This window comes from Physcomitrium patens, chromosome 23, assembly GCF_059467195.1.
Source record: "Physcomitrium patens ecotype Gransden chromosome 23, ASM5946719v1, whole genome shotgun sequence".
In the NCBI taxonomy this organism is placed as follows: Eukaryota; Viridiplantae; Streptophyta; class Bryopsida; order Funariales; family Funariaceae; genus Physcomitrium; species Physcomitrium patens.
The window spans coordinates 502,823-529,413 of NC_143432.1; the positions used below are offsets into that span (position 1 = coordinate 502,823).

At 40.0% G+C, this 26,591-nt stretch overlaps 5 protein-coding genes across 10 annotated transcripts; 2 read left to right on the forward strand and 3 right to left on the reverse strand.

Annotated features, from left to right (window-relative positions):
* Positions 1-714: 714 nt before the first annotated feature.
* Positions 715-3,911, reverse strand: LOC141044835 (uncharacterized). Of its 2 annotated transcripts, none has more exons than XM_090246505.1 (5): positions 3,799-3,911; positions 3,161-3,319; positions 2,763-2,835; positions 2,220-2,629; positions 715-2,045 (listed from the first exon to the last, which is right to left on the reverse strand). In XM_090246505.1, exons 1-5 carry the CDS (start codon positions 3,815-3,817, stop codon positions 1,282-1,284), a joined length of 1,425 nt encoding a protein of 474 aa, XP_090102631.1. In that variant the 5' UTR covers positions 3,818-3,911; the 3' UTR covers positions 715-1,281. The 2 variants fall into 2 exon arrangements, with proteins under 2 accessions (XP_090102631.1, XP_073386723.2); XM_073530622.2 differs by lacking the exon at positions 3,799-3,911 and adding an exon at positions 3,505-3,617.
* A 2,874-nt stretch (positions 3,912-6,785) lies between these two features.
* LOC112275814 (uncharacterized) lies at positions 6,786-12,184 on the forward strand. 3 transcript variants are annotated; one of them, XM_024506475.3, is made up of 14 exons: positions 6,786-7,423; positions 7,882-8,084; positions 8,275-8,345; positions 8,515-8,603; positions 9,150-9,203; positions 9,570-9,665; positions 9,833-9,909; positions 10,068-10,233; positions 10,425-10,499; positions 10,636-10,910; positions 10,999-11,068; positions 11,375-11,473; positions 11,640-11,736; positions 11,900-12,184. In XM_024506475.3, exons 1-14 carry the CDS (start codon positions 7,007-7,009, stop codon positions 11,956-11,958), a joined length of 1,848 nt encoding a protein of 615 aa, XP_024362243.1. In that variant the 5' UTR covers positions 6,786-7,006; the 3' UTR covers positions 11,959-12,184. The 3 variants fall into 3 exon arrangements, 2 of the variants coding, with proteins under 2 accessions (XP_024362243.1, XP_024362244.1); XR_002967878.3 differs by having other exon boundaries at positions 6,797-7,423; positions 10,636-10,830; XM_024506476.3 differs by lacking the exon at positions 10,068-10,233 and having other exon boundaries at positions 6,845-7,423; positions 9,570-9,679; positions 10,628-10,910.
* A 438-nt stretch (positions 12,185-12,622) lies between these two features.
* Positions 12,623-14,784, forward strand: LOC112275817 (putative enoyl-CoA hydratase 1, peroxisomal). 3 transcript variants are annotated; one of them, XM_024506481.3, is made up of 5 exons: positions 12,623-12,862; positions 13,120-13,395; positions 13,613-13,812; positions 13,971-14,253; positions 14,388-14,784. In XM_024506481.3, exons 2-5 carry the CDS (start codon positions 13,192-13,194, stop codon positions 14,496-14,498), a joined length of 798 nt encoding a protein of 265 aa, XP_024362249.1. In that variant the 5' UTR covers positions 12,623-12,862; positions 13,120-13,191; the 3' UTR covers positions 14,499-14,784. The 3 variants fall into 3 exon arrangements, with proteins under 3 accessions (XP_024362249.1, XP_024362250.1, XP_024362251.1); XM_024506482.3 differs by having other exon boundaries at positions 12,625-12,773; XM_024506483.3 differs by having other exon boundaries at positions 12,627-12,862; positions 13,163-13,395.
* Positions 14,785-14,912: 128 nt separating this feature from the next.
* LOC112275818 (peroxygenase) lies at positions 14,913-17,376 on the reverse strand. Its single transcript, XM_024506487.3, has 7 exons — positions 17,164-17,376; positions 16,747-16,918; positions 16,282-16,431; positions 15,990-16,075; positions 15,770-15,864; positions 15,510-15,635; positions 14,913-15,317 (listed from the first exon to the last, which is right to left on the reverse strand). Exons 2-7 carry the CDS (start codon positions 16,856-16,858, stop codon positions 15,173-15,175), a joined length of 714 nt encoding a protein of 237 aa, XP_024362255.1. The 5' UTR covers positions 16,859-16,918; positions 17,164-17,376; the 3' UTR covers positions 14,913-15,172.
* Positions 17,377-18,163: 787 nt separating this feature from the next.
* On the reverse strand, positions 18,164-20,587 carry LOC112275816 (uncharacterized). Its single transcript, XM_024506477.3, has 5 exons — positions 20,464-20,587; positions 19,905-20,196; positions 19,116-19,443; positions 18,851-19,010; positions 18,164-18,720 (listed from the first exon to the last, which is right to left on the reverse strand). The coding sequence occupies exons 2-5, from the start codon at positions 20,169-20,171 to the stop codon at positions 18,267-18,269; spliced, it is 1,209 nt and encodes a 402-aa protein (XP_024362245.1). The 5' UTR covers positions 20,172-20,196; positions 20,464-20,587; the 3' UTR covers positions 18,164-18,266.
* Between the last annotated feature and the right edge of the window lie 6,004 nt (positions 20,588-26,591).

Sequence of the window (26,591 nt, forward strand, 5' to 3'; positions counted from 1 at the left end):
TTTCCGATTGCCTCATGATTCGGCCAATGCAACTACCTACAGACTTTTGACGATGTTATTCCAGGTCTCCGATGTTTCAGAGCATCGACATACACCAATTCGGCATATTCTAGGCCTGCAATTCTCTGCTAGTAAATATCTGTTGGGATTTTGAATTTTTGATGGTAGGGATGGCTCTGAAGGTACGATTTCTGCAACCCTCTGGAACATGCACCGGACATCTTTCTCCTGAGCAGAACGTGTTGTATGCCGCTTCACCTTTACACTCTGATAGTATTCCTTTGATGTGCTCTTCTAGAATCGAAAACATGTTGACAGGGTGAAGCTATAATTTTAGTTAAATCTCCTTGTTTCGCCTAACTAGCTGGTGTTAATGACCATTCCGGTAAACAATACCACCAGAAAAGGAGTGTTCGTGTTACGATACACAGCTGTCCTTTCATGCATTGTAGCGAATCGATTGATTGTTACCTTTGTTGTTCAATGAACGTCAGGAATAGGAGATGTTATAGCCGGCATATGTGCCGGTGTTGTTCAACTTTTTTAGAGCTTAATTTCAAGTAGAATATACTTAGTGTGCCATTTTGTTGATTTCCAAGAATAAACCCATTTCCAAGGCATTCTGTCACAAACACCATCCCATCTAGATGTGTTCTTGACTTGTGCACAGTAGGAGCTAACTTTCAACCACACTCGTCACTGCTTAGACTGGCATCCCATGAGTAACTAAATTTCAATTTGAAGGGCAAAGTATACTTGGACATTGGATAGATGCATGAACTCTGCTCTTTTTCTCGACTACAATCACAGTCCGCAATAGAAGTTGGCGTGATAAAAGATATCTGCTTCGACAATTTGCATATCCAATGTCAAAATGAGAACCCTTTTGCTTAACTAAGCATCTCATGGAATGATGGACCTAGCTGGCAGTTGTTTTCTATGACCGATCTAACCCAACTCACTGTGCTTCACGAACTATATGTTTCCAAAAATGTACAAGTTTGACGTCCAGGGGATCCTTCAATCTCCAGCAAACGCCAGCCCTATTCCTTGCCTTGGAACATGCGTGGAGAACTTCAGTATTGCTGCGGGACTCACGATAGATCAGAGAGCAACCTCATGAGGCTGCAAACTCTTCGATTGCATGACTACCTGCAGGTGGATACGATTCCAATCGTTCCAATCACACTTGTTGGAATGTTGTACTCACCCAGAGCAGTAGTCGTCGGAGGTGGGATTTGCGTTATTAGCCTGTACGCAGGGAGTGTCCAGGTTCCTCCATTATGGGCTACGGCGACTGGATTCAGCGGCCTGATGATTTGTAGAGGTGGACGGCCCCGAGACTTCGCCAGACTCTACCGTGGTGATAGTTATTGACTCGCTTTCACTCCCTTCAATCGCGTCATCAATCACCGTCGCTTTTGGTGGCACTGTCGCGCTTTGCATGCCGGTGCCTTTTGAACTCTGTGTAGCTCCCACGTCTTGGTTCATTGGGAGCTGGTTGGAGGCGTCATCAGATTGAACGTTCAAGTGATACACGACCTGGTTGCCCGCACGCACGCTCTCGCTAGCGCTGGCGGAGGAACCCAAGCTCCTCTGGGTCATGGGGGCTTTGCCTAACCGGTGTTGCCTCACATCCGCAGGATCATCCTCATGACTAGGGGGCAGGGAGCTAGAGCTTGGACCGCTAGGGTCATGGAACGAGTGGCTGGGTAACGAGCTGGGCTGACCCATGTCACGGGGCTGGCTCGTAGAAGCACCGCCAATTTCCATCGGGTGTGCTCCAGCCGATTGGGATGGCTGAAACGAACCCTCAGAAGATCGACCTACAGATTGTGGATCGATAACGAGAGCGTCGCTACGCGTCCTGACCAGTCGAGCGCGCCTTCTAATGGAGGAAACAGATGGTGGGATCAAATTGAGGGTGGCTCTGCTTTGCATGTGAGTGGAATCGTCCCGGGAGGTTGGAGACGCTGCTGGTCGCTGCACAACATACCGAATCTGCTGTAGCACTTCATTCGAATGAGTGAGACGGAATACTAACTCTGCACACCAGATCGCGGAGGACGATAAGTAAAGGGCATTGGTCAAGTTTACGCAAGATCTTCATGACAGGACGCGAAGGGAGACCATGAAGTTATATTTTTGATGGTCATCTCGTTGAATCGATTCTTGGCCCACACCATGGAACGAGATCGGCCCAGGGATCTCTGACCTACCTGAGAGCATTGGATTTGGAGCGGTAAACTGAGGGCCAGCCGAAGACCCACCGCATTGTCCCGGCTGAAGCACACCCTGTCGAAATTCAGGTTGCATGCCACCCCGTTGTAACGAGGGATCCAGTGGGACGAACCCAGGCACGTTGGCGTTGGGATTATATCCAGGGGCTCGCCACCTGAGGTGATGGAGGTTGCTACGGGAGGTGGTGGAAGCGAGGTGGTAATGGGGAGGCGAAGGCTGCGGGATCATGGGTCGCATGGTCGGGCTGATTGGTTGCCACGCCTCGTTGTAAGAGAATTGTGGTGGGATCAGGGGTCGTGGTGCGTCTAGCCGAGGAAGTGTCATCAATACAGTGTTAGAACTTCTCACCGCTGTTGTTGGGTCTACAATTTGCCACCCCGCTGACCTCCTGCGAGAGAAGGAACCCCGACGAAGGAAAATCAGTTCCAACATGCATACTGAGATTCTGTGAGTGTTCCAAGTTATTCATGGAAAGAGACGACAGCGAATCTCACAAGCAAAGAACCTGTCGATGTTCTTACAGTCTCATCTCATGCCTATGCGCATGTGCGTTCAATAGTAGTTGTGCTTGCTCATATTCATCCTCTTTCCTCTCTGATGACGGCAAATCGTGGGACAACAAAATTAATGAGAAGTCTTACGGGAGATGGATTTCCGAAACGCTGAGGAATTGAAGGCAGTATCCAAGCAAAATCAGAAAATTGGGGGTCCCTTAAACCTCTCCAATTCCTTATTTTTGGACGATCTACTATGATTCTGTAATTTATTTTAAAGCTCTTTTCTCGTTGCTTAAATCCAAATACTCATGAACTCTGCAATGTGAACGAATCAGGAAAATTCTTGGTAGAACTTGGACCATGAAAATTAATCCAAATAAAGTTGCGAAGCAATTTATAAAGAGTGTCACAAAAATCTTCACCTAGACGGTGCGTATTCATGTGACCACCAAGCGCTTGAGGCACTGAGAACTGCTTGTGACAGTACTTGCACTCAAATTGTGGCTTCGACGTAACGCCATCCTCGTCCGACACGTAGCCATAATCTGGGGGCCCTCGTTTCCTCGTCGAGGCTGTGTCATCTGCTTGAGAACCAAACAACCCCTCGAAAATCAGCAATGTATTCGACACGAACCACCATTGAATCACTGACCACAGAATTCCGCAACATGCGGAGCGTCACATTCTGTACCCAAGCACACTCTGGAGCCGCTCATTCATTCTCATTCACTCAGGATACGGGAAAAGGGTCGAAGGGAGCCCCGACCGAGGAAGGCGAGCCCGGACTCCTACTGAGTGATCACCCTCGCAAACAGTAGCAGGTAGAAGAAATGAGAGAGATAGGCACAGCCGATGATTCAGCTGGGACAGCAAGGCAACCACGACAGAAGAAACCCCGCGACTCCACTCATCCTCATTCGAAAGTCACGACACAACGCGACGATCTCGCAGAAGAGGCTGCTTGCTGCTAGTCCGAGGGAGGATCGAAGAAGTCATGTGTGGGCAAGGACCAGGTGAAGGCACGACAAAATGCAGGGAAAGGGTCCCAGAGAGTACGCACCTTCTGGGGCTTCTTCCATGTGCGAAAGCGGACAAAGTGCAGGGAGATGGTGGCGCACTTGGATGGAGAGAGAGAAAGAGAGTTGTGCGATGCGATGCGATGCAATGCGAGGTTCGGTGCTACAACTACACTACATCACTCTCGCATTGCAACAGCGATGGTCGGAGCAAAATAATAGTGTGAGTGTGTGTGTCTGGGAAAGGGGGACGCCCCTCCTCGCACTCGTGGTGTCCTTCGGAGAGGTTCCTCCTCCAATTCCTCTTTCCTTTTCCTTTTTCTTGTTCTGCTTTTACTTTTCCTCATGAAAGCATACTGTTCCCTCATGTTGCACTTTTGTGTGTGCCTAATATATTATACTACAATGCAAAGGATGTTTCTTATGCTCTTTAAAAACCATTAGTTCATGTAATAGTGTGTGTAAGTTCACTGATTCATTTTATTTGTTTAAATTTGTATATGCAAAAAGTTTAGCATTAGTGGTGATACTGTAATATTTTTCTGAAAGTTTCATCCACTGTAGGAATTCTTTCAGGTGAAAGACCTAGTCATCTAATAGTTGAATAGCTGAGGTCGTGAGATGGAATTTTTTAAAAACATTATTAATTATTAATTATTTTGTAAAATGATTATATACTATAATAATCTATAAATATCTGATATGTAAAATTTAAATTATCTTGTTATTAAGACCAAATCAAATATTAATGATTTTCAACTATTGTAGTTCTATTTTAATGGGTCAAATATAATTCGATTAATGAGAATGGAAATTCAATTTTTATGCATAATATATGAAGAAATATTATATACTATAACTAAACGTATTTGTTATTCTTTTAACAAAATAGTTTTATTGCTTGTTTGATTTAAGTTTCTACTAATACCAACATTTTTTTCTTTTATTTTTAATATTATTATAGATAATATAAAATATATTAAACATTTAGAATTCTATTAAATATGTAAAATGGTTAATTTTAAATTGTATTAAAAATATATACATAATAGTATTTTGAAAAATAATACTTTTGTTATTTGGAATAAAGTAATAATGTAACAATGTTGTTGTTTAGACTTTTTTAATAATACACTTCAAGATATACAAATATACACATAAATAAGAATATTTTTATTTTAGTAGAATTACTACTACTTGTTATAGATATTTTTAATATATACTTTCTATGATTATTAGAAGACAATGAGCACATTTAATTTTTGTTATTTTATATTCAAAATTTAAAAATAAATATAATTATATCTATTTATTTTAAATTAAAGAAGTTATTAAAGCCACATTCCCATTTTATTGAAGCCTCACCTCCCTTGTCATCTCATAATTGATTTGGTCTATCTCTAATATCCAACCTTCTTCTATCCTTGTTCACTATTTCCAATCTTCAATTCCTAGCCCATATTCCCCCTTCCTTGTTTCTTGTCCTTTGTCCCTTGTTCCCAATCTCATATTCTATGTCCCCCCCCCCCCTCCCACCTTCTTTCTTATCCTCCTTCTTAATGCATGTCCCCTATTCCTATTATATTGAAAATGATATACAAAATTTAAAGCAATTCATATCTCTTACTTAGAAAACCAATCCTAAAGTCCAAAGCCTTCAACTATAGATTTTACACACAATGTCTATTTCAAAAGACTTGTACATTTTAAATTTTAGCTGGAAAATTTTAGATACTACAAGTACATACAATACAATCAAATAATCCAATAATGTTTAAATTAAAACAAGATGTATTATCTTTTGATTGCAATTAGAAGATTATAATGTAAGATCAATAATTTTAGTTATATATATTTATATTTAAAGACCAATTTTGTTCAAGATTATTTTTGCCATTCACAATGATAAGGAATGTAGGCAAGAGCAAAAGACTAGAAATAGATGGTGGAGGCTAGGAATGGGAGATAGGGAAGGGGGACAAGGCTAGGGAACTATGATAGAAAAAGGGGACAAGAGATAGGGGGTGGAAACAAGAGATTAGTGACATGAAATGGGCATGGGAGGTTGGATTAAAGATAGAGAATAAAGGATAGATTGAATTAATCATGAAATGACAAGGACAATGTTGTATTAATAATTCCCTAAATAAATCGTATATATGTTCAAATATATAGAATTTATCAATTTGCAACAAATTTCTCAAAGGTAAATTAAATAAAGAAATTTAATGAAAATTAGATATTTAAAATTTCTAAAATTATTTTTTAATTTTATTTTTATAATTAAAATTTAGAGATATTTTGTGCATAATTGATCCATTAGAAGAATATTTTTATTTATTTATTTATCTAATTTTACCAAGTAGTGGAAATGTGGATTCCACTTTCAAGGCTATGATCAAAACATTATATCTATTTTTAGAATAGAAATTCTTCATATATTTCTCAGAGACTTGCCTATTTATTTGAGTGCAATAATAACTATACAAAATAACAATGATAATAGTAAAATTTCTCAATATGCTAAAGTCCAATGAATATTTCTCAAAATTGGAATTCAAAGTTAATACACTATCTCATCACTAAAATAAATAAACACACACTGTTCTATGTCAAGATTGCTATATGCCAATGTTGCTCTTTGCAGTAGTTCTTGTTTGGTGGTTACAAGACACAAATCATTTATTACCAAAACAAATCCATCAACATGAAATCTTAAACAACAATCAAAATTTCTTTAAACAAGACTATCATCTCCATCTACAGCCATAATAAGTCCTTTAAATCCCAACAACCATCCATAAATCTCAAGTCCTTGAAATTGCGAAACACAAAAATATACGTGATACCAATCAAACTTGGAGAGAGATTGCTGAGAATCCAATGCACCCCACCCCACTGCCAGAGAAGGGAAACTCCCACCCCCCCCCCCCCCCCCCCCGTCGCCGCATTGACATTCATTCGACTTCCCTCCTCCTCCTTTTTTGTACAGTTGAGCATCCTTTTTGGCGAGATATGTCCTTTTTGGGGAGGCGTGCAGGGGACGACGATGATTTGGGTGGCGATGGTGGCGGTGTTGCATTAGGAATCGGTAGTTCGGTTGGGGGATTGTGATTGTGGCCAGTGAGAGTGAGTGAGTGAGTGAGAGAGAGTGAGTGAGTGAGAGAGTGAGAGTTAGTGAGAGCGGGCGGGGAATCATCGCTAGCGGGGAAGGGAGCGAGGGAGAGAGAGAGAGCGAGCGAGGAAGGCAACATGGAGTTGTCGACCCTGCCCTCTCTGCATTTCTCCCGCAGTATTTGCACTGCTGAGGTGCGGCAGCCAGGTTGTTGTGGAATTGGCTCCGGTTTCGCAACGGCAGCGTCTCGGATTGAGCCCAGGCTGGGAGGTGGAGCTGCAGTATTGCGGCGAGCTAGCCATGGCTATGGCGTGGGATGTGAATTTTCTATACCACGCTTCGTGTTGGGGTCATTAGATCATAAGTTGGGTGAAAAGCTGTTGCGTAGGGCTGTGAGAAGCGGAGCGTCGGGTTTGAGGAATCGACGGGAATGGAGATGTATGAACGCGGAATTTGGAGCTGATGCCAGCAACGCGGGTTCGCCAGGATCTGTGCATTTTGTTGGTATTGGAGGAGCGGGGCTTTCAGCACTTGGTCTTCTTGCACTGCGACAGGTTCGTTGCTTGGTTTTAGGTACTCTTTGAAAGGGACAGTTGGAAAACCTCTAGCCCAGTGTAAAAAAATAATAACAAATCAGGAGGAAAATTCGAAGAGAATTGGAAATTTTTGTGTGTTTCTGGATTATCAAGACGGCAGGAAGATGAACACAGAGTTTTTGTTTTTGCTTTGTCCGTTGGTAGGTAATAGCATTTCTCTAGACGATTGAACGTCTCATTTCTAATCCATTCCATTCAAGTTTGAAGTTTGCTTGTGCTTTTGACCAGCAATTCGATTCTTTTATGTTCTTTTAATCAACGATTCGGCTCATGGGTGGGAGGTTGTGATTGTGGTGCGGATGTTGGGAATCTGCTCATGTAACTTTCATGGAAGAGTAGTTTGGCATTGTGTGCTGGCCTCTGTGGAATTGCGCTACATTAGACATGAGAATCGACTCCTGACAATTTTATTGTAGGGTTGGCAAGTAAGTGGGTCCGACTTGGTATGGAGCGAGGAAGTTATCCGGTTGAAAGAGGCTGGTGCCCGTGCATATGTTGGCCACAGTGTGGCTCAACTGGTGCCTCAAGGGTCGCAGCCGCCGGATGCTGTTGTTGTATCCAGTGCCGTGGGTCCAGGCAACGAGGAGGTTGAGGCTGCTCGTGCCCTAAATGTGCCCATGTGAGCCTTTGTCACTCCCCCCACGTATTCTTGCTTGGGCTCTCACACCCTTTCCAAGTTATTTTTGCTTTTAAACGGCTTGAAATTTTCAATCAGGATTATGCCGTCTTACTGGAAGAATTTTGGAACGGCCTCATGCAAATGATTCAGAAAGTGGTTGGCATTTTCCTTACGCTGGGCGTTCTTGCAGTTACAAGAGGGGTGATTGGCTAGGGAAGATTACAGAAGGCTACCAACTGATAGCCGTTGCTGGAACTCACGGTAATTGTACATCTTTCTTTTCTCTCCGCTGCCAGTGTAGTTTTTAAAATTTCCTCTTTCTTTCATTTTCCTACATTGCTGCCACCAACTGCGACTCTCAAGCAGTGGTGGTTGAGAAGGCAAACTGATACGGTATCTTCATTTTAGATGTTGATTCTGGTTGGTGCAGGTAAGACCACGACGACAGCAATGTTAAGTGTGGTCCTGCGCAACTTAGGGGAGGACATTACTGCTATTGTGGGTGCTCAAGTTCCACAGGTATTCAATTGAACCATTCTCAAGCATTGTTACAAATGTACTCATCTTTGTAAAAAGAATTAGTCCAAAAATGAACCCTGAAATTGTACTCTTACTTTTGGAAGATTCAAGTGGACGATAAGAGCATTATTGAAGATCTGCTCACCCATACTGGTTTCATAATGAGTCTAATGTCATTTAGAATTATAATCAACACAGCCTTTCGAATCACCTTCCTTCCCATTTCTACATCAGTGTTGTTCTGGTTCTTTTTACGCTTTTTATTGGTCTTAGAAGACCTACATCCTGCTCTGAAGAGCTTGAGCCTCACTTACGTCTGTTAGTTTGATGTGATTTTTTTGTCTAATGCTTCGATTCTATAGTAAAATTATTGGACAGTTGTCTTTAGCTCACATATCGCAAAACTTGGAGTTGTTAGAATTGTCTGAGTCGGTCCATATTGTGAAGATTTTTTTTCTTATTGTGTTGCTAAGGCAATAGGGGATGAAAGTTAATGATAAACACTGCACGTTTCCAGTGCGTCTGAGTTGGTTCGATTGAATGCAGTTTCCAGATGGAGGCAGTGCATTGTGTGGAACGACTCGCAAGTTTGTTTTAGAGGTGCGCTCGAATCATCTTTAAACTTACAGGCATTTTGTCTGCCTGCTCTCGCTGAATGTGAGACAAACTTTTTAGGAGATCTATGTTTACGATCATTTGTTTCGTTTTGTTACTATATGTCAATTCATTCGATATTGATTGTAGAAGCCAAGGATCTTGAATGGCATAAAGTTTCCGCATTCCCTCGATTCTATTTCATTGAAAATTGGGGTAGATGTGGTCGAACGTAGAGTCAAGTGAGGCCTGTGTTGTGGTTCCACAAGTTTTCAGAAGTAAGTACTGCCATTAGATTACACTTCTGTTTGAAGCTACGAAAGTCTGCACATGTTTTTCATGTTTTTCACCTAAATTGTTGTCACGACGCAGGCCGATGAGTATGATGGCTGCTTCCTAGGTGTTTCACCTCACCTCGCAGTATTGACGAATGTTGAATGGGAACACGTCGACATGTTTCCTGATGAGGTGGTCTTCGCCTCGTGAGTGTGATTTTTCCTATTGTGACAGACCGTTTTGAGAGCACCACTTCGTAATTTGTTAAGTATGAACAGAGAGGATGTCTTTTGAATGTGACGCCTAGTATAGATCTATTTGATCAGCCGCTTATCGTGTCTATGGAAAACATATTACAGGAAGCTGTCAAAAATATGTTCAAGAAGTTCGTCTTGCAAATCAAGCCAGGAGGTTGTCTTGTTGCTTGTGGCGACAGGTGAGGTTTGTTCATGCTCATGCTATTTTATCCAGTCAAACCTTAGTTATTTACAGCGTTTCCTGTGTTTTTTTTATGATAAGGTTATATAAATGCATCCCCTGTCCTCTCTTTTATATCTTGTTGCAAAACTGAGCATTACATCTTCGACATTGCAGTGCCGGTGCTAAATCCGTGTTAGGACTGATAGAAGAGGAGCAAGAGAAAGATTTAGGTTCTCCATTCCCCAGAGAGAGACGGGTTGTAACTTTTGGTTTAGGAGCGAGCGATTGGCGAGCGATAATGCTTGTCCCAAATCCACAGGGTGGAACTGATTATACGGTTGTGAGTATTTGTGTTCTTCAAATTAATACTGAGGATCCGAGTATTCAGGGGGTTGCAAATACATAAATCAATTTCTATTTCGGACTTCTCTTTTTAACACCCTGGTTCTAGTAGGTAAATGAATCTAGCAATACAAGATGACGCGGGATTAAACTTTTGAAAACACTTGCTGCCGTGGTGTTTGGTAACAGGTATACAAGAACAGGCCCATGACTCGAGTCAGTTTACGCTTGCCTGGCATGTACAATGTGCTCAATTCTCTCGCTGTAAGTACAGTACATTCATTACCTGCGCAGAAAACGCTGGTATAAGTTACCTCTGCAATGCTATCAAGAGTTCAGAAGTTGAAACTGCTGCTTTTTGAGAGTAAATTGAGTGATTGGTGGTGATCAAGATTGGCAGGTCATTGTGGTTATGTCGCTGCTGGCAGCAGAGAAGGAAAGCGACGTTGGGGCACAGGCAAAACTCATGAAGAGGACCGCCGAGGCCGCAGGAAGAGCTCTAGGAGCTTTTTCGGGAGTACGCAGACGCTTTGATTTTGTAGGATCTGTTCATGGATGTCATATAATCGACGACTATGCCCATCATCCAACTGAGGTTCGTGCTGTTCTACAAGCAGCTCGTCAACGATATGATCAGCAGCCCATCTGGGTGATATTTCAACCTCATACGGTTAGGTAGGTACTTAGTTCCTGAAACTTGAATGTTTTTCACTTTTTTGAAGACTCCGTTAATAACATCTTTTGTTGATTTTTGTTGTCACAGCCGGTTGGCTGCATTTCTACCAGACTTTGCTCCGGCTTTTAGTGCTGCAGATCGAGTTATTGTGACACAGGTAGGGTATCATACTTTCTTTTTCCTACCTTTGAAGTTTGGTGTCTTTGCAATTTATCCAATGTTCATTCTAAAATGGATTAAATTGCCGTTTCCTCATTCATTTGCCTTTCCCCTATATCACTACATTAAGATGGACCGACTATGAGTGATTATCCTGTTTTAATTTTTGTCTGAAATAGGGTGTAGAACTTCTAACTTCTCAAGGTACGATTCATCAGAAACTTTTGTATGACTGGGAATGGAGCTTCTTGGCGTTTACCCTTCCAACTGTGAACCAAAGAGCTAAACGTCGATGAAACTGCAGGTGTATGCTGCTCGCAACATTCCAACTGAGAAGGTTGTAACTGGGGAAGATTTAGCCAATGCCATTATTGGGCCTCCAGCCGTCTATATTCCAGACTTGGTAAAGTCTACTCTAGCCATTCTTTGCATGAAATGTATCGCTTTCAATTCGATTTATTCTCGATGCTCCATTCTATCCTGCTCCTTTCTTTCAATGTGATGCACAAGATGTTTGGTATTTTAAACCATCTTGAGAAAGTTCAAACTGGCTTTCTGCTCTACGACAGGATGTTGTAGTTGAGCGGCTATCGTGGGAACTGGCAGCCCTAGATAAGAATGAGATGAATGACCGCGGCAACATTGTGTTGCTTACTCTTGGTGCTGGTGCGTTTAATCAGTGTTGACGTGTCGTAAATTCTATGCTTATTTTACTCTATTTTACTCCAGTATGAATGGTTTGGGTTGCTGCATATAAATAGTTTCCTCATCAGTCAAGTTACTTTACCTACCGTATAATCAATGAATTATCGTTTGTCTACACTTGCAGGTGATATTACCGACGTGGGTCGACGACTCATGCAGGCATGTGAAGTCGCATCACGATAGAACTTTACTTCGAAAACCCAAATTTTACTCTGCATCGATTCCTGAGCGTAGGCAGCTTTATGTTGGTGGTATGAGTCTGTTGGTTTCTTCGCTGGCTCACACTCATCACATGATTTTATTTCTTATGTAATTTGTTCCTGTGGTTATAACTTAAAGATAGCCCTTGCAACAAAAGATGCTTTCACAGTGCCAGTGAGAATCATTTCTTTGTGGCATGGTTCAGTTATTGACTTGTTTCCATCTGTGCACTTTTGTTTGTTGGGATCTAAATTCCATATCAGAAGACTTATCCCCCTTCATTCTGCGTTGTTTTTAATTTTTCTGATTGGACCTCGGATCATCTCGATATAGACATGAGATTCCATTTTAAAATATATGAATTTAGATCCAAGGCACATCCCAAGCATGAGTTTTTGCTGTAGGTCAAAGAGATTTGTCACTTCGCCTTATGCATGATTTTCCAAACATACAAAATATTTGAACATGAATCTAAACTTCTGTTAGCAAGGATTGTCGTTGCCATCTTTGAGGTCATGCTTACTTTGAGCCTCGTCGTTAGACCTTCCAGGTGGTAGGATTAAAATGCGGGTGGTGTGGAACATTCAGATGACGTTGACGGTCATTTCCAATTGTCTTTTTAGTATCGAACCTAGCTTCAACTTTCCTTCAATTGGCGCAATCGTTCTTTTGTTTTCATGTTTATTTTAGAGGTTGTAGAAGGCTTGCTTTGAGTTTTTCTGCTAACGCTGTTTAAAAGAAAACTGTTCGACCTGGGAGGGTCCTCGCCACACCACGGCATCAATCAATCAACATTGGTACATGCAGTTTGAGATTCTCTTTGATGTACTATTAGGAGCTCCATCGGCATTTGTAGGTGTGGAAAATTCACTAAATTTAATTCGAAGTAAGCATTTGTACGCATCTGGTGTTGCCATTTCCGGGTTCTACGTTACGTTTTCAAATTTTGAGAAGCCGCTGTGACGCGGTGGTTGGAGAGAACTTTCTGCTTGGAAGGGTGCTGCATGATATTCCCAGTCTGGGGCTCCAGTATATGACTCGAACTAAATTTGAGGTTCTGCTGGATAGTCAATGTCCTTTCTTTCCTCCTTATTTTTCCGATCCAGTAATTCTAAGACACAATTCTTGGATGAAATCCAACAGGTTACATGTAAACTGAGTTTTGCTTCCGACAATCTTCGTGCAGTAGCTTAAGGACAGCAGTGGCTATCAACCATGGAAGCCGAGAATAAACCAGTCCTAGTGGACAAAACCACCAATGGCATTGCTATTATCACTCTCAACAGGCCGCATGCACTCAACGCCCTCACGCCTGATATGCTTGTAAAGCTGGCATTCACTTTCACTCGATTGGATGAAGACCCAACTGTCAAAGTGATCATTCTCACAGGCGCTGGGAGAGCTTTCTCTGCTGGAGTGGTAACCTTCTTGACCTCCTTCTCATTAAGTCCTCAAAATATAAATAAACAAATAAATAATTTCAGGGTTAGCAGAGGTACATTGCCGGCAGACTGGAGATCGGAGAGTGCACTTGATGCCAGAATCTTTGACCCCCTGCGGAATTTTACCACATGAATAATGAATGGTTAGTTGCTTAATATGGTTTATTCTATTAAGTTTCAGGTTTCTTTGGCAGGATTTAACAGCAGCTTCAGATGTTTTCAAGGGTGATTTCGAGATCGAGGCCACCGACACTTTGGTTCAAATGCAAAAGTGTCGGAAGCCCATAATTGGTGCCATAAACGGCTACTGCATTACAGCTGGCTTCGAAATTGCGCTTGCATGTGATGTTTTGGTTGCCAGTACTGCTACAAAATTCATCGACACTCATGCCAAGTAAGTACTCAACACACCCCAACAAGGGTTTTCTTGATGTACTTGTGCAACCCTTCAAGCATTTCGAATCCTGAGACTTCTTCTATACATTCCCAAAATTAAAAGATACATCGGATGCTTCATTCTCATACTTGACAGATCATGGTTCTTCTGAGCAGATTTGGAATATTTCCATCATGGGGGTTGTCACAGAGATTGCAACGCACAGTAGGTCCCTACCGAGCACGGGAAGTTTCGTTAACGGCCACGCCTGTAGAAGCACACACAGCGGAGAGATGGGGACTAGTGAACCGTGTGGTTGCTCCCTCGGAGCTCATGCGGACAGCGATAACTATTGCAGAAGCCATTCTCAAGAACAATGAAGGCCTTGTGGTGAAATATAAGACCGTCATCAATGACGGCTTCAAACTTCCTCTTGGAGAAGCACTGAAGCTCGAGCAGGTATCTTCACCACCACGTCTTGTAAAGGTTTGGAAGTATGAAATAAAACTTGTTGCAAAAAGTCAAAGTCACGTTTTCTTTTTGAAAACGTCAAGTCACGTTTGAACAAACAAACAATATTTGATGTCATGCAGAAACGGGGACATGAGTACTATGCCAACATGAAGCCGGAGGACTTTGCTGCAATGCAGGAATTCATTGCAGGACGATCTTCAAATCAATCGACGCCGAAATCCAAGCTCTAGTAGATCTGGAGTAGACGCTTGCAAAAAGTGAACATTGTCAAAGTCAGAGGTGATACGTAAGTCATGAATAGAAGGCCTCAACAAAACTGTAGATATATGCTTCAACTCAAGCGGCTGTGAAATAGATCACCAAGTTTCTGGTTATGCACACATAGAGAGCTTACTGTCAAACTGAAATTCTGCTTCCATGTGAGAAACTGAGAGGTGGTTGTTTGGATAATGGTTGACATCATCAGATGATGTTGAGAAGGAAAATCCTGCTACCAAGCACTGGGTTTTTATTACATTTGGTTCCCTTCTGTGATGGCTCCAGTCCACATTCGCAAATCAGAAAATCTAGATTGTTAACACTTAGCTTCCATCCTTAAATTCCATTCAAAAAAATGGACAGTCAAAAGAGAACCTACACCCATCAACTTAGAATACATATTATTTCACTGTTTCTTCTGCAAATACATCTAGCTGAAACTTCATCACCGTTTGACCGCCGTCACTACTTGAGATCGATATCTGAGGACTAGTTTGTCTCGTGAGTACTATACAATGTATTCACATGGACTACCACGGCAACGAGGAATTCATGTTTTGAGAAGTCAACACATCTCGTCAGGGACATCATAATTACTGGTTCAATGAATGAAAAAAAATCATATCTTTAACTTGATAAAGATCTCTCACTGCGACTTGGATTTTCTCATCTCCTCTACTTTTTTGAAAATGCTGCCATCAAACATATCACGGATTGACTCCTTGGATATTAGGCCATCTTTGTCCTTCAACAACCAGAAAGTCACGCTCCACTCACCTTTGGAAGCAATCCTGCACGTCAGAGTGAGGTCAATTACACACATTGCAAACAATACAGAATTTATAAAAGAAAAGAAAAAGAAAAGAAAACCATTCATTTAATGAAGATTGCTAGGTCATATCATACACGCATATCAATGTGAGCACAAGAAAAGCAGTAGCCGATCAAATAATATGGATGTGTTTTAGTCATTCGGTACTAACCAGCCAAAAGGATCAGCTACGTTTCGATTGGCAGCAGTCATTTCCATGAGTTCAGAAAATGTCAATCGATTCTTTTCGGTCTTAGCATATTTACTGAAGATCTCCTCGAATTTGTAAGGAACGAATCTGTACAAGCAGACAATTCTCGCTCAGAAAATGAAGCGCCTGCATCTAGAACTTGTTCCACTTCAAGGAACTGAAATGAAAGAAAGATTCGAATAGCTCCATGTTTTTGAAGGGGTGGAATAGCAATTTAGTACCTGCCCTCCGTATCGTATACTTCTGTGTCACTGCCATGCTTTGCTCTATGTATATTTTTGATGTAAACTGGGAACCATAATGAAGGAATCCAGGACTGCGCGTCTCTCACAAGAAGACAGACCCATTAGCAGCATTCTCCACCATTCCTTCAACTATGCAATGTGCAGACAGAACTCAGGCTCTGAAGAATTATTAAACGGGGAATAGAAGATTACTTACATCAAGAGTAGGGTAACTTTGGGCACTGTGTATGAATAACATGCCTATAAAAGATATTATGAAATTGAATCCAAGAGCATGGAATCCTGGGGAAGCGATCATTGAATCAAGAAAAAAAGTTAAGACCTGAATGAACGCTGCCGCCATCAGATCACATTTCACATTGTAGAAAAGAGAGTGCAACTAAGGAAATTGTCGTCTCAAGTGATGATTCAGGAATTAGGGTGAATAATGCATAAATTCATTCAACATAAAATAAATTAATAAATAAAATTAAAAATGAAGGCACTACCTTGGAAAGTCTCCCACGGATAGATAACGCCGTCGTTGTTCCGATCGAAAAAGGCTATGTGCTGCTGAAGCACTGAATAGCCATTGTGGTTGTAGTCAGGAGTGCCTTGGGGATAGTCGCCTCCTGTGGCCTCCATCGCTCGTGGTACATCTGCGGCAACAAAACTCCTCGTGATCGAGCATTAGGACACAGATAAGAGGCCCAGTGTTGCGAGAAATCGAGCACCTGAATTTCCAAGTTGTCAACAAGCTCTCAGAGGACTTGAAAGAAACAATCGTCTGCGTACTTTAGGAATGAACGACGAGCTCTAGTTCTCAGCGAAAGGTAGTAGAAATTAACGATCTCAAAATACACTGCAACATCCAAAATCATGACCTAAACTGATCTGTTTTCATGGACCGTGCCAACCATGGATGCTTAACCAAAATCTCAATAACTTCAAAACATGATAGTGGGGTTTATTACGAGGCTTCTCTACTCCAACATCACCGCTAATGGCAGTGCGACGATACATCACGGGCGCCATTGGCGCCACTGTCTCCACGTTAATTTCGTTCCCACTCTGCTCTTCAGCCATCACTATTTCGTCCACCTCACGGACTAATTTTTCACAGGCTTCAGAGTCTTTGTCAAGTCTCTACGAAAACACCCAGATGCACACAAACAGTAATCCCAACCTAAATCAGTGAAAAACTCAACAAATGAGCTCGTTGACACTAATCTCCGATGTGGAGAGAGGTAGGAGTAAGGATCACCAGCGGGGTCAAAGTACCACTTGACAACCTTTAAAGCACTCTAGTTTCTCAAGTTCCATAAAATAAAAACGCAGCAACAGAAACTCGAGGTTGAATCGATTGCATGCAATTCCGACTCAAAGCTTACCGAACTAAAGTCGTTTCAAACCCAATTCAATTTCGAGACGAATCTAAACAAATGATCCCCAAGTGCGAAGTTCGTGAAACAAAAGTTTGACTTGCGACTAGAACTTGCATACAAGGCAGCTGCTTCGTGAACACTTCCGCTGGAAGTTGGTAATTGTTTTCAAGGCCGGCCATGATCCGAAGAAGTGGGCCGGTAGTAGCCCAGCTATCACGCCGCGTCTGGAAATTACTGTTTGCGTTGGGGGCAAGGTGGTCTGATGCTGACAGTCGATGTGTTCGAAGGAGGGGTCGCCAATTGGCATGCATGCTTGTCAGCAAGGGCCCTCTGCAACGATTCCCTTATGGACGAATTGGAAATCCGAGTTTCCCAAATCGCGTAGATTGCTGTCAACCTTTCGGTGCCAACTCTTAAACGAACGAACTTAGTGACCAGGTTTCGCAAATTTCTTACCACAATCAGTCCATCCGTTTGAAGTATCGAACCGTTCTTGAGAAACTTGACTTGCTCATGAGAGTAACAAGTCATCAAATTCCACACGTTAGTGAGCGTCGAGGTTGGATAAGGAGAACGATCAAGAGAGAAATTGTAAGTGAAAACTGTATTGAGTGAGGTATTGAATGAAGAATCTCAAGCGAGGGTTTAGAGTGGAGGATGAAAGTTGCTCCGCGAGAAATAGAACGATGGTATTCTCACTACCACCACAGTTAGATCCTTGTTAGGGGGCCCCCTTGTCTTGGAACAAATATTTTAAAAAACAATTATAGCGGATGAGGGGAGAAACAACAATGTCGGAAATTGTGTTCCCAACCAACACAAAAGGACCGCATCACCTCATCTTTTAAGGCGAAATTGATAGATTTGTTTTGCTTCAAAGAGGAGCAGATTTTATCTTTTTGAGAGATTTCTGAAACTCATGTCACGGTCACAAAATTCATACAGACTACTGTGGGGACATGAAATGCAGATTTATGTCTAAATAGACGCGCTAATGTGGATGAGCTTCCAGTTCGATCATGCGAAATGTACGTGTTATCGATGCTTCACAGATTATACACAATTAGTTAACATGTTTCTATAAGTTAAATAAATAAAATAAATCCAATCTACACTTCGCTCAAAAATGTGGCAAGCGAACGTGCGACGTCGTCAGCATACTCCTCTTGAGGCAACAACGCTCCTTTCATCTTCTCGAACTTGGTGACACCCTTGGCTCCCTCTAAAGCCTCCATCTCAGCTCGTGATCGCTTAGGAGCTTTAAGGGTGGAGATGACGAGCACGGGAACCTTTCCTTCCAGTGCAGCAAACATGGCGAGAAACTCCTCTCGTGTCATGACTGGGTCTAGAAGACCAGTAAGGAAAGCTGCAGGTGCAAAACGAGCGCCATCCCGTTGCGTCAAGGCAGTTCGGCTCTCAATCATAGCCGGTGTCACGTTGTCAGCATCAGAATAAACGTGGATCAGATATTGCATGCGAATGTTCTTGGGACTGCTCACAAAGTACTTGTATATCGCCCAGCCAACGCCTGGGGATCTCAGAGTGCCGCGCACTAGACCGTACCTGACAAACAGACGCAAAACCCATCAGGATCTCGGCTTTTGAGCAATGCCCCACAGACAGTCACTCGTCCTCATGGTATTAAATAACTGGGTATTTCCGAGAAAGTATACAAAGTTGGTAAGATACAGACCTTGATTCCATGGTGTCACTGCGCCCAAACACAATTGGCAAAGGACCACTCCATGTAGGAGCAACAGCAGCCATAGCTTTGGCATTGATCAACCCTTTACTGACCGCACGAATAGAGATGCTTGCGGCGTGGCCTCCACCAATTACTACAAGTGACTCACCTGAGTAGAAAATCTTGTCTATGAGCACGATTCCAGCAAAACTCTCTATGGTGGGAATTGTTCACGAAAAAAATTCACGTTTCAAGTTTCCTCAGCTGAACTGACCTTGAACGCCAGCTAGAGGTCCATTGGCAGCAGTCACGAAGTCTACCAAAAACTTTTCATACATATCAACTGTGTATTCCAGTGCAGGCCTATCTGAAAGCCCCAAACCAGGCCAGTCCACAATTACAGCTCGTCTTTTGCAAGACCCTGCGTTCGTCACAAGCTCCTCTGCCACGTCGTACCACTCCTCGGTTGTGCTTACATCCGAGAGAGATGGCAGCAGCAGCAGCGTCTCTTGAGCGGCCCCTTCTCCTTCTGACCCCTGTTCCACGTAATTGATGTTCAAGGAGTTGCCCTCGTATGTCCAAGTCCATGTTCCCGTTTGGAGCTGTGAAATCCAGAGACAGATGATTGTTAGATAAAGACGTCCTCTCAGCCGACTATGTGCCCTGGCCAACTTTGCTTCAAAAGCAATTTTACGCGCGTACATTCCATTTAATCAGGTCTGAAACCATTCGAGATGGGTTGAGAGATGTCCAGGGCACGGTGGCTATCAGGATTCATCTTCATGATGAAGTTTGGTGTCTCGGCCGCGGTTTCAGACTCTGAATCTCAGTAAATTCCGACATGCCTTGCGCGAGTGCCCGCCATCGGACTACCCAGCATTTCGTTACTGTGAAAGCCACTTTTAATCCACCCTTTCCATTCTAAATGCCCCGCTAGATCTCTGCACTTGCAAAGAGTATGAAAAAGCTCTCTGTTGATATATTCAGCGAAGCTCAACGCAGCTGTACATAATAGGGGAACGCTCAATTACTGGCAATACAATGGGAGGTGGTGGAGAATAACCTTGGGGGATTCGGCAGTCTCCACGGCGGCAACTGACGCTTGCGCTTGCATTCCACGATTACTCATCCATACTCCACGTTGCTGCCCCACCTGAATACTCGAGCTCGTCTTCACAAATGAGAAATCCCCACCATATTGCGAGGTAAAACCCCTGGATGCAATCGCCACTTTCACTACATTTTTGGACCTCCGGCTACTGTTCCGTAACGCGCAAGCTATCGTCGGGGCACGCCTACCACATGACGCAGAGAGAGCGCGCAATGCCATATCGCACCACAGATCCAGTCCCCCTCTACAAACAACACCAACAGCCTTTCATAACCAAGAACCCACAATCCTCAGCCACACACCAACTCATCAAAACCGCCGTCATCAGCAGAGCAGATCATCCCAGTCTCCAAAAGCGAAATCTTCTGCCACTATAGCCTCAACCCACACCCTAAACAGACAACAAAAACTCCCATCCCCACAACAAGAGAAAACACCACACTCTAAATACACCCAGCTTCGTCAGGAAATCCCACTCATCTCAAGTATGTAATCCGCAATCAACTAATACCTCTTCCAGAGAAAATACACGCTCTAGACGAATGCCTACAGCAGCGCTCCAGGCGTCGAAAGCGAGCTAGAGAGAGAGCGAGAGAAACAGAGCGAGGTTCCCGCTGAATGTTGCAAGCAACGGGGTGCGGGGGAGTGAGTGCGGGAGGGAAGGAGGGTGGAATTGGGGCTGGGGCCGGAAGCACCACGGCGTTGCGTGACCACCGTGGCCATGGCCGTGAGAGCCACAGCGTGAGCCCCCCGCGATCCCCCGCGACCGAGCCACAGCCGCGAAGTGTGTGTGTGACGGCGGTGTGGCCACGGCCCCCCTCGTAGAATCGTGTCGCAGGAACCTCCTTATTCAATCGACTGACTCCGCTATCGTGGGCCGTCGGATTGCAGCTGCCTCGCAGATGCAATCTCAACCGCCGATCGGATACCTGGGAACGGAGGGAAGTAACGAAGGGGAACCAGTATTGGAGAGCCGGGCAGTATGGAGAGCGGTAGGTCGGGAACTCAGACCCCATTCTTCATTAGGCCCGCACTCATCCACATTGACATGGGTGCTGAATTTTGTATAGTATAAAAATATAAATTTTGTATAATATATTTTTGTAAATATTAAATATTAAAATATTAAAATATTATTTTTATTTTATTTTTCATTAAAAAGAATTTCACAAAATAAAATTTTGAGTTAGTAACTTTTGTACAGTATCTTAATGAACACAATATTTTTATAAATATGTAAAGGTTCTTCCAGCACTACTATAGTTCTAGAAATAGGGTTTTTTTTTTTTTTTTTTTTTTTTTACTTCAATAGTTAATTAATTGATTATTTGAAAAAATAAATGTTTTGAGCATTACTAAAGTTTCAAGACTATTATTTTTAAGTTGAACTATTTTGTTGTCATAAAAATAAAAAAATATATAATTAAAATTATCATCTTTATAGAAAATAACATACATTATATACATTTTAAAAGTATCTAAATAATTATGCTTAAAATTTTCAAATTTAGTTTTATGCAATATATATTTTAACCATCGTTCAGCACCAGGTATGTCAATGTGGGATCAGTGCGGCCACAATGAGGAATGGCTTCTGAGTTCCCAACCTGCCCGACCTCCAACCTGCCCGCCCCCGTGGTTCCTTCCGTTCCCAGAAATCCGATCAGCGGTTGAGATTTCATCTGAGCCGTTGCTGAAATCCGACGGCCCACAATGGCGGATCAAGCCGATTAAACAAGAAGGTTTCTGCGACACGTAGTGGCGAGGCACGGCCCCCTCGGGCCGCTTTTACTTTTTGGCTCCCATCTCATATACTTCCTCGTTCACTTCCTTGTTCCGTTCTTCCCTCCCTTCCTCGTTCACTTCCTTGTTCCGTTCTTCCCTCCCTTCCTCGTTCACTTCCTCGTTTCATTCTTCGTTCCCTTCCTCGTTTCGTTCTTCGTTCCCTTCCTCGTTCCGTTCTTCGTTCCGTTATTCGTTCTCTTCCTCGTTCCCCCCACTGGATATTGAGCACTGATTCTTGCAAACATGCACTTGTTAAAAAACGTTACGAGCACAGCATTTACATGTGTATTCGATTTTGTACAAAAAGAAAAGAAAAGAAAAATTATGGAACTGATGATACGTTGACACTTCTTGGTCAGAGATTTTTATTTATTTTTTATTTTTATTGAATTGAATTATTTGAATAATTAGTTTTATGGATGAAGAGAAAACACCACAAGATTTTTTTTTATCACAACTGTATCAGTTGTGATATATGTGTATTCAATTATCAAAATTAGTTAGTTGTCATTCTTTTAGGTTTTTTCAAAATAATAATCTTATTATGTTAACTGTATTTATTATTACTTTATTTTTTAAAGTAGAAATATACTGTTGATTTTGAACTCATAGAACATACGATGGTATTATATAGTCTAAAATCAAATACTTTTTTTCATTCAACATGTAAACCCCAGAACAGGAAAAAAAAAAAAAAAAAAAAAAAAAAAAAAGGAAAAAAAAGGGACAAAAATGGACAAATCAAGATAAGTATATATATTTTTACTTCAGAAAACGTAATGCCATATATTTTCATGTCTTCTCCTTGCTTTGTATCAACTCCTTAATAATTATAGGAATCTACTTGAAAACGCATTTTGAAATTTTGCTTCACAAATGATTTCTGTTTGGTCAAAATCTGTTTTGTATGTAGGTCAATGAAATAGCAAAGATTGTTGTTGTTGAATACAAATATAGTCATTTTTCAGTTGGTCTTTTATGAGAAGACATTTATTGCTTCTAAGATATATATATATATATATTTATACATATTGAATTCTACATGAACTGTAGTTAATATTCTTTCCCTTATAGACATTTATCATGAACTCAAATTAATTTTGGAAATATCTTTCATCAAAAAAGAATTAGCACTCTCACTGATAAAATAAAAGTGAATTGTAAACCATTGAGAGACTTTTATGTTCTTTTTTTAATCTAAGTCTCTACTTTCTATTTTGTTTCTAAAATGAAATCAAATTTTTTATGCAAAATAATATCTAACTAATATCCTACTTCTTTAATAAAAATAACTTAATCCATGAAAAATATTATAGAAAAATAATCTCTTTTGTATAAAATATACATGAAAGCTTTAAAGTGTTGTCATTTAAGTCAATATTAACTCTATCTAAAATTAGATTGAAATTAGTTTTACATATTCCTGTGTACAATTTATTATTCAACTAGTTAGAATTCCAATTTAATATTCCAAGTTAAAAGACCACCCAAAAAACATTAATATTGTGATATAAAATCATGGTTGCTTCACATCAAGTCGTTTTTATTTTTTTTCAGTAATGATTCATTAATGATAATAATTATCATTTTGTTATATTAATTGATGTAATTTGATGTTGGTCGATGTGTAAATGAAGATATCGATTTGTGTGCACTAAAAATACTTCAATATTTTAATATACCAATAAGAATAATTTGTTTAAAATCATTGTAGATATCATCATCTTTTCTATTATTTTCCTTCATGGCATTCATTGCAAGGGAGAATTGCCCAATATCAGCCACTTATAGGCCCAAAGACCCCAACCAGGCAAACAAGACACTGGAATCAAAAACTAATAGCCCCACTCAAAAGGGAGCAACTCTACCTTTGTGAACCTTTGTGAAGTGCTTCCAACTAATTAGCCTGCCTACTCTGGTGCATAACACTTGGTTGTTGCCCCATCTTCTGTTATATTCCTGTTGAGTCAAATGTTAGGCCCTTTACTAGCCCATAAAAGAATTGTACTGTGTATTTCTACGCATCTTTTTCAACTTGAACTTCTCTTACCTTTTTGGATATGCATCTTAAAAAATAGCTAACAAATAGAGTTCAAGTATTCCAACTTTCTTTCTTCATTTAGGATATTGATTAATTTTTTGTTGATTTAATCAATATCCTAAATGAAGAAAGAAAGTCCAAAAAACATCTCTAAGAGTTTAGAAAGGTGATCCTTTTTTATCCAAACCAAGCCATATTGGTTGAGCCATGGCAAAGGTTAATCAAGTTTTTCAACCCAATAAACATTAGATTGGCTATAATTTATAAGAAGTCCAAATGTGAGGTAGAATTTGTTGAGGATGTGTACCAAGTTGGCAATTGAGTCTCTCTCCACATATATTAAAAATTAAGTATTGTCTGCATATTAAAGTGTGAGCTGTTGAGTTCAAGAGAAGGTGACTTTATTTCTTTAACTTTGTCCTTGGTTTATACTTGACAAAATTTTGCATTTAATACCTCTATGATGATAAGAAAGTAATATGAAGCTAACAAATAGCCTTGGCATACTTTCTTTTTGATAGAGAATGTTGTTAAAGGTTGCTTATTGATATTAATAAATGCTTCAGTACCATCAAATGTAAGACTAACTAACTAAATAAATTTTTGGAGAAAGCCCATCTTTTCTATGGTTTTAAAAAAGTAACACCAGTTTACTCAATCATGATTTTTAAGAAACTGAGTTTGAGAATAATTGTCTCTTATTTCAATTTTGTGCCAAGCTCAAGGTCTTAGATGTAAGCAAAATATTATGAAGAATGAAGCAATTTTACAAAAAAAGAACTTTGGTCAAGATTGATAAGTTTGCATAAGGATTCTTAAAGACGGAGTTGCAATTTCTTTGTATAGATTTTGTATGAAACATTTTAATAGTGTTATTGGGCACTAATTTATTAAAAGTTTCTTATTGCCACTCTTCGAGATGAATATGATGAGGTCTGCTGTAACTTCATTGGAGAATCTCTCTTTGTTAATGGCATCTTTGATCATATCAGTAGACTCATCTCCAATTAAGTTTCAAAACTTAATAAAGAAATAAACTATGATGCCATTTGGACTTGGTATTTATTTATTTATTCATTTTTCCTATTTTGCAGGGAACAATAAAAAAGGCTTCTTTTAAAAATAGGTGCCAAATCTCTTAGATCATTCACTTTATTACATTCTAAAAAAAAACTTCAAAGATTTCTTGCTCAACTTTCAAGGCTTTTGAACTTCGCGATTGTTTGTCATTGAGTTCTTGATAGTAATGCACGTCTTTTTCTTCAATGTGGATGTTATTTGAGATTTGTGATCCATCTCATATTTGAAGTTTAGTGGAAATGATTTTTGTTAGTTTTTTTTAAAAAATTAATTAATTATTTTTTTATTTTTTATTTTATTGTTGTTTATTTTATCTTATTGTTGTTTTTTATTTTATTGTTGATTTTTATTTTATTGTTGATTTTTATTTTATTGTTGATTTTTATTTTATTGTTGATTATTTTATTTTATTATTTTATTACAAAAAATTCTTTGATTATTTGATCTTTAATCTTTTTTTATTAGATTCTTGATTTGAGCCTTCTACCTTTGACTCTCTCAGTCTTAATCATAAGAAGTTCTTCCTTACACTTATCTACTTGTCATTAATACACTTCATTTTTTGATTCAACTTATAAGATACATTGAGATGGTTCTAAGGCCTCTTTTGCCTTACATTACTTCTAGCGAACTTCTTCCACCTTGTACTTGTAGTAAGTTTTATAGAATCTTATGAATTTCTTCACCTCTAAAAAAAAATCTTTTTTTTATTTTTTTTTATTTTTTTATGTATCCTACTTCTTTCACTATACCATTGTTCAAATAATGAGTGTTCAATTTATATTTTCTTCTTCTTGGGACTAGAACTTGTAACACTAATTCAATCGTGACTAAGAGATGATTAGAAGCTATATTGTTACCATAGATTTGATAGTTTTATATTTTAATATTTAATCCACTACTATGATCATCTAAGATATAATATCTATTTAAACTTTCTAAGACTCTATATCCATCTTTCTTATTATCCTACAAAAATTATAAATTTTTGGTATGTTAAAACTATTATAAAAATCTAATAAGAAGATTTTTAAAAATATTCTTAGAATATTCTTTTAAATTCTATAAGATTCTAAAATATTTTAAAAAGATTTCTAAAAGATTTTTAGAATATTTTAGTAGATTCTAAAAATTCTAAGAAGATTAAAGAAATTATTTAAGAAGCTTTTTATGAATGCTTCATCTTTAATCAACATAGAAACTTCTTGTGAAGCTTTCTAAGGTTGTTTCATCTTCAACTAATATAGAAACTCTTTGAAAAGCTTCATAATATCTAATATATATAAGAATCAAGGCTGAAGAGATCCTCAGACTCAACAACACATTTCTTGGAGCTCTAATTCATCTTTTTGGTCTTGATTTTGTACTCATCTGATTTAATTGAGTTCTTATTAGCTTTCATGTTGAAAATTTTTAGTTCAACTTCTTGCTTGGTCTCATGTATAGTGAATCTATGAAATTTTTTTGAAACTACCTCCTTATCAATGCTAGAACTTAATCTTTTTTTGATAAAGAGTAGATTATTCTACTTTTTAAAAGCATCTAAGTACTTTAGAGGTTGCATAATATCCTCCTCTAAACAAGTATTGATTTAAAATCTCCTTTTCATTTTTAGAATGGCTAGAAGTGAAGATATTACTATGGTTGAATCTCCAAAGTCTAAGTTAGATATTATTATGAATACATTGAATGCTTTAACTTGTAAAACTATTGAAATTGAGGAATTTTTTGCA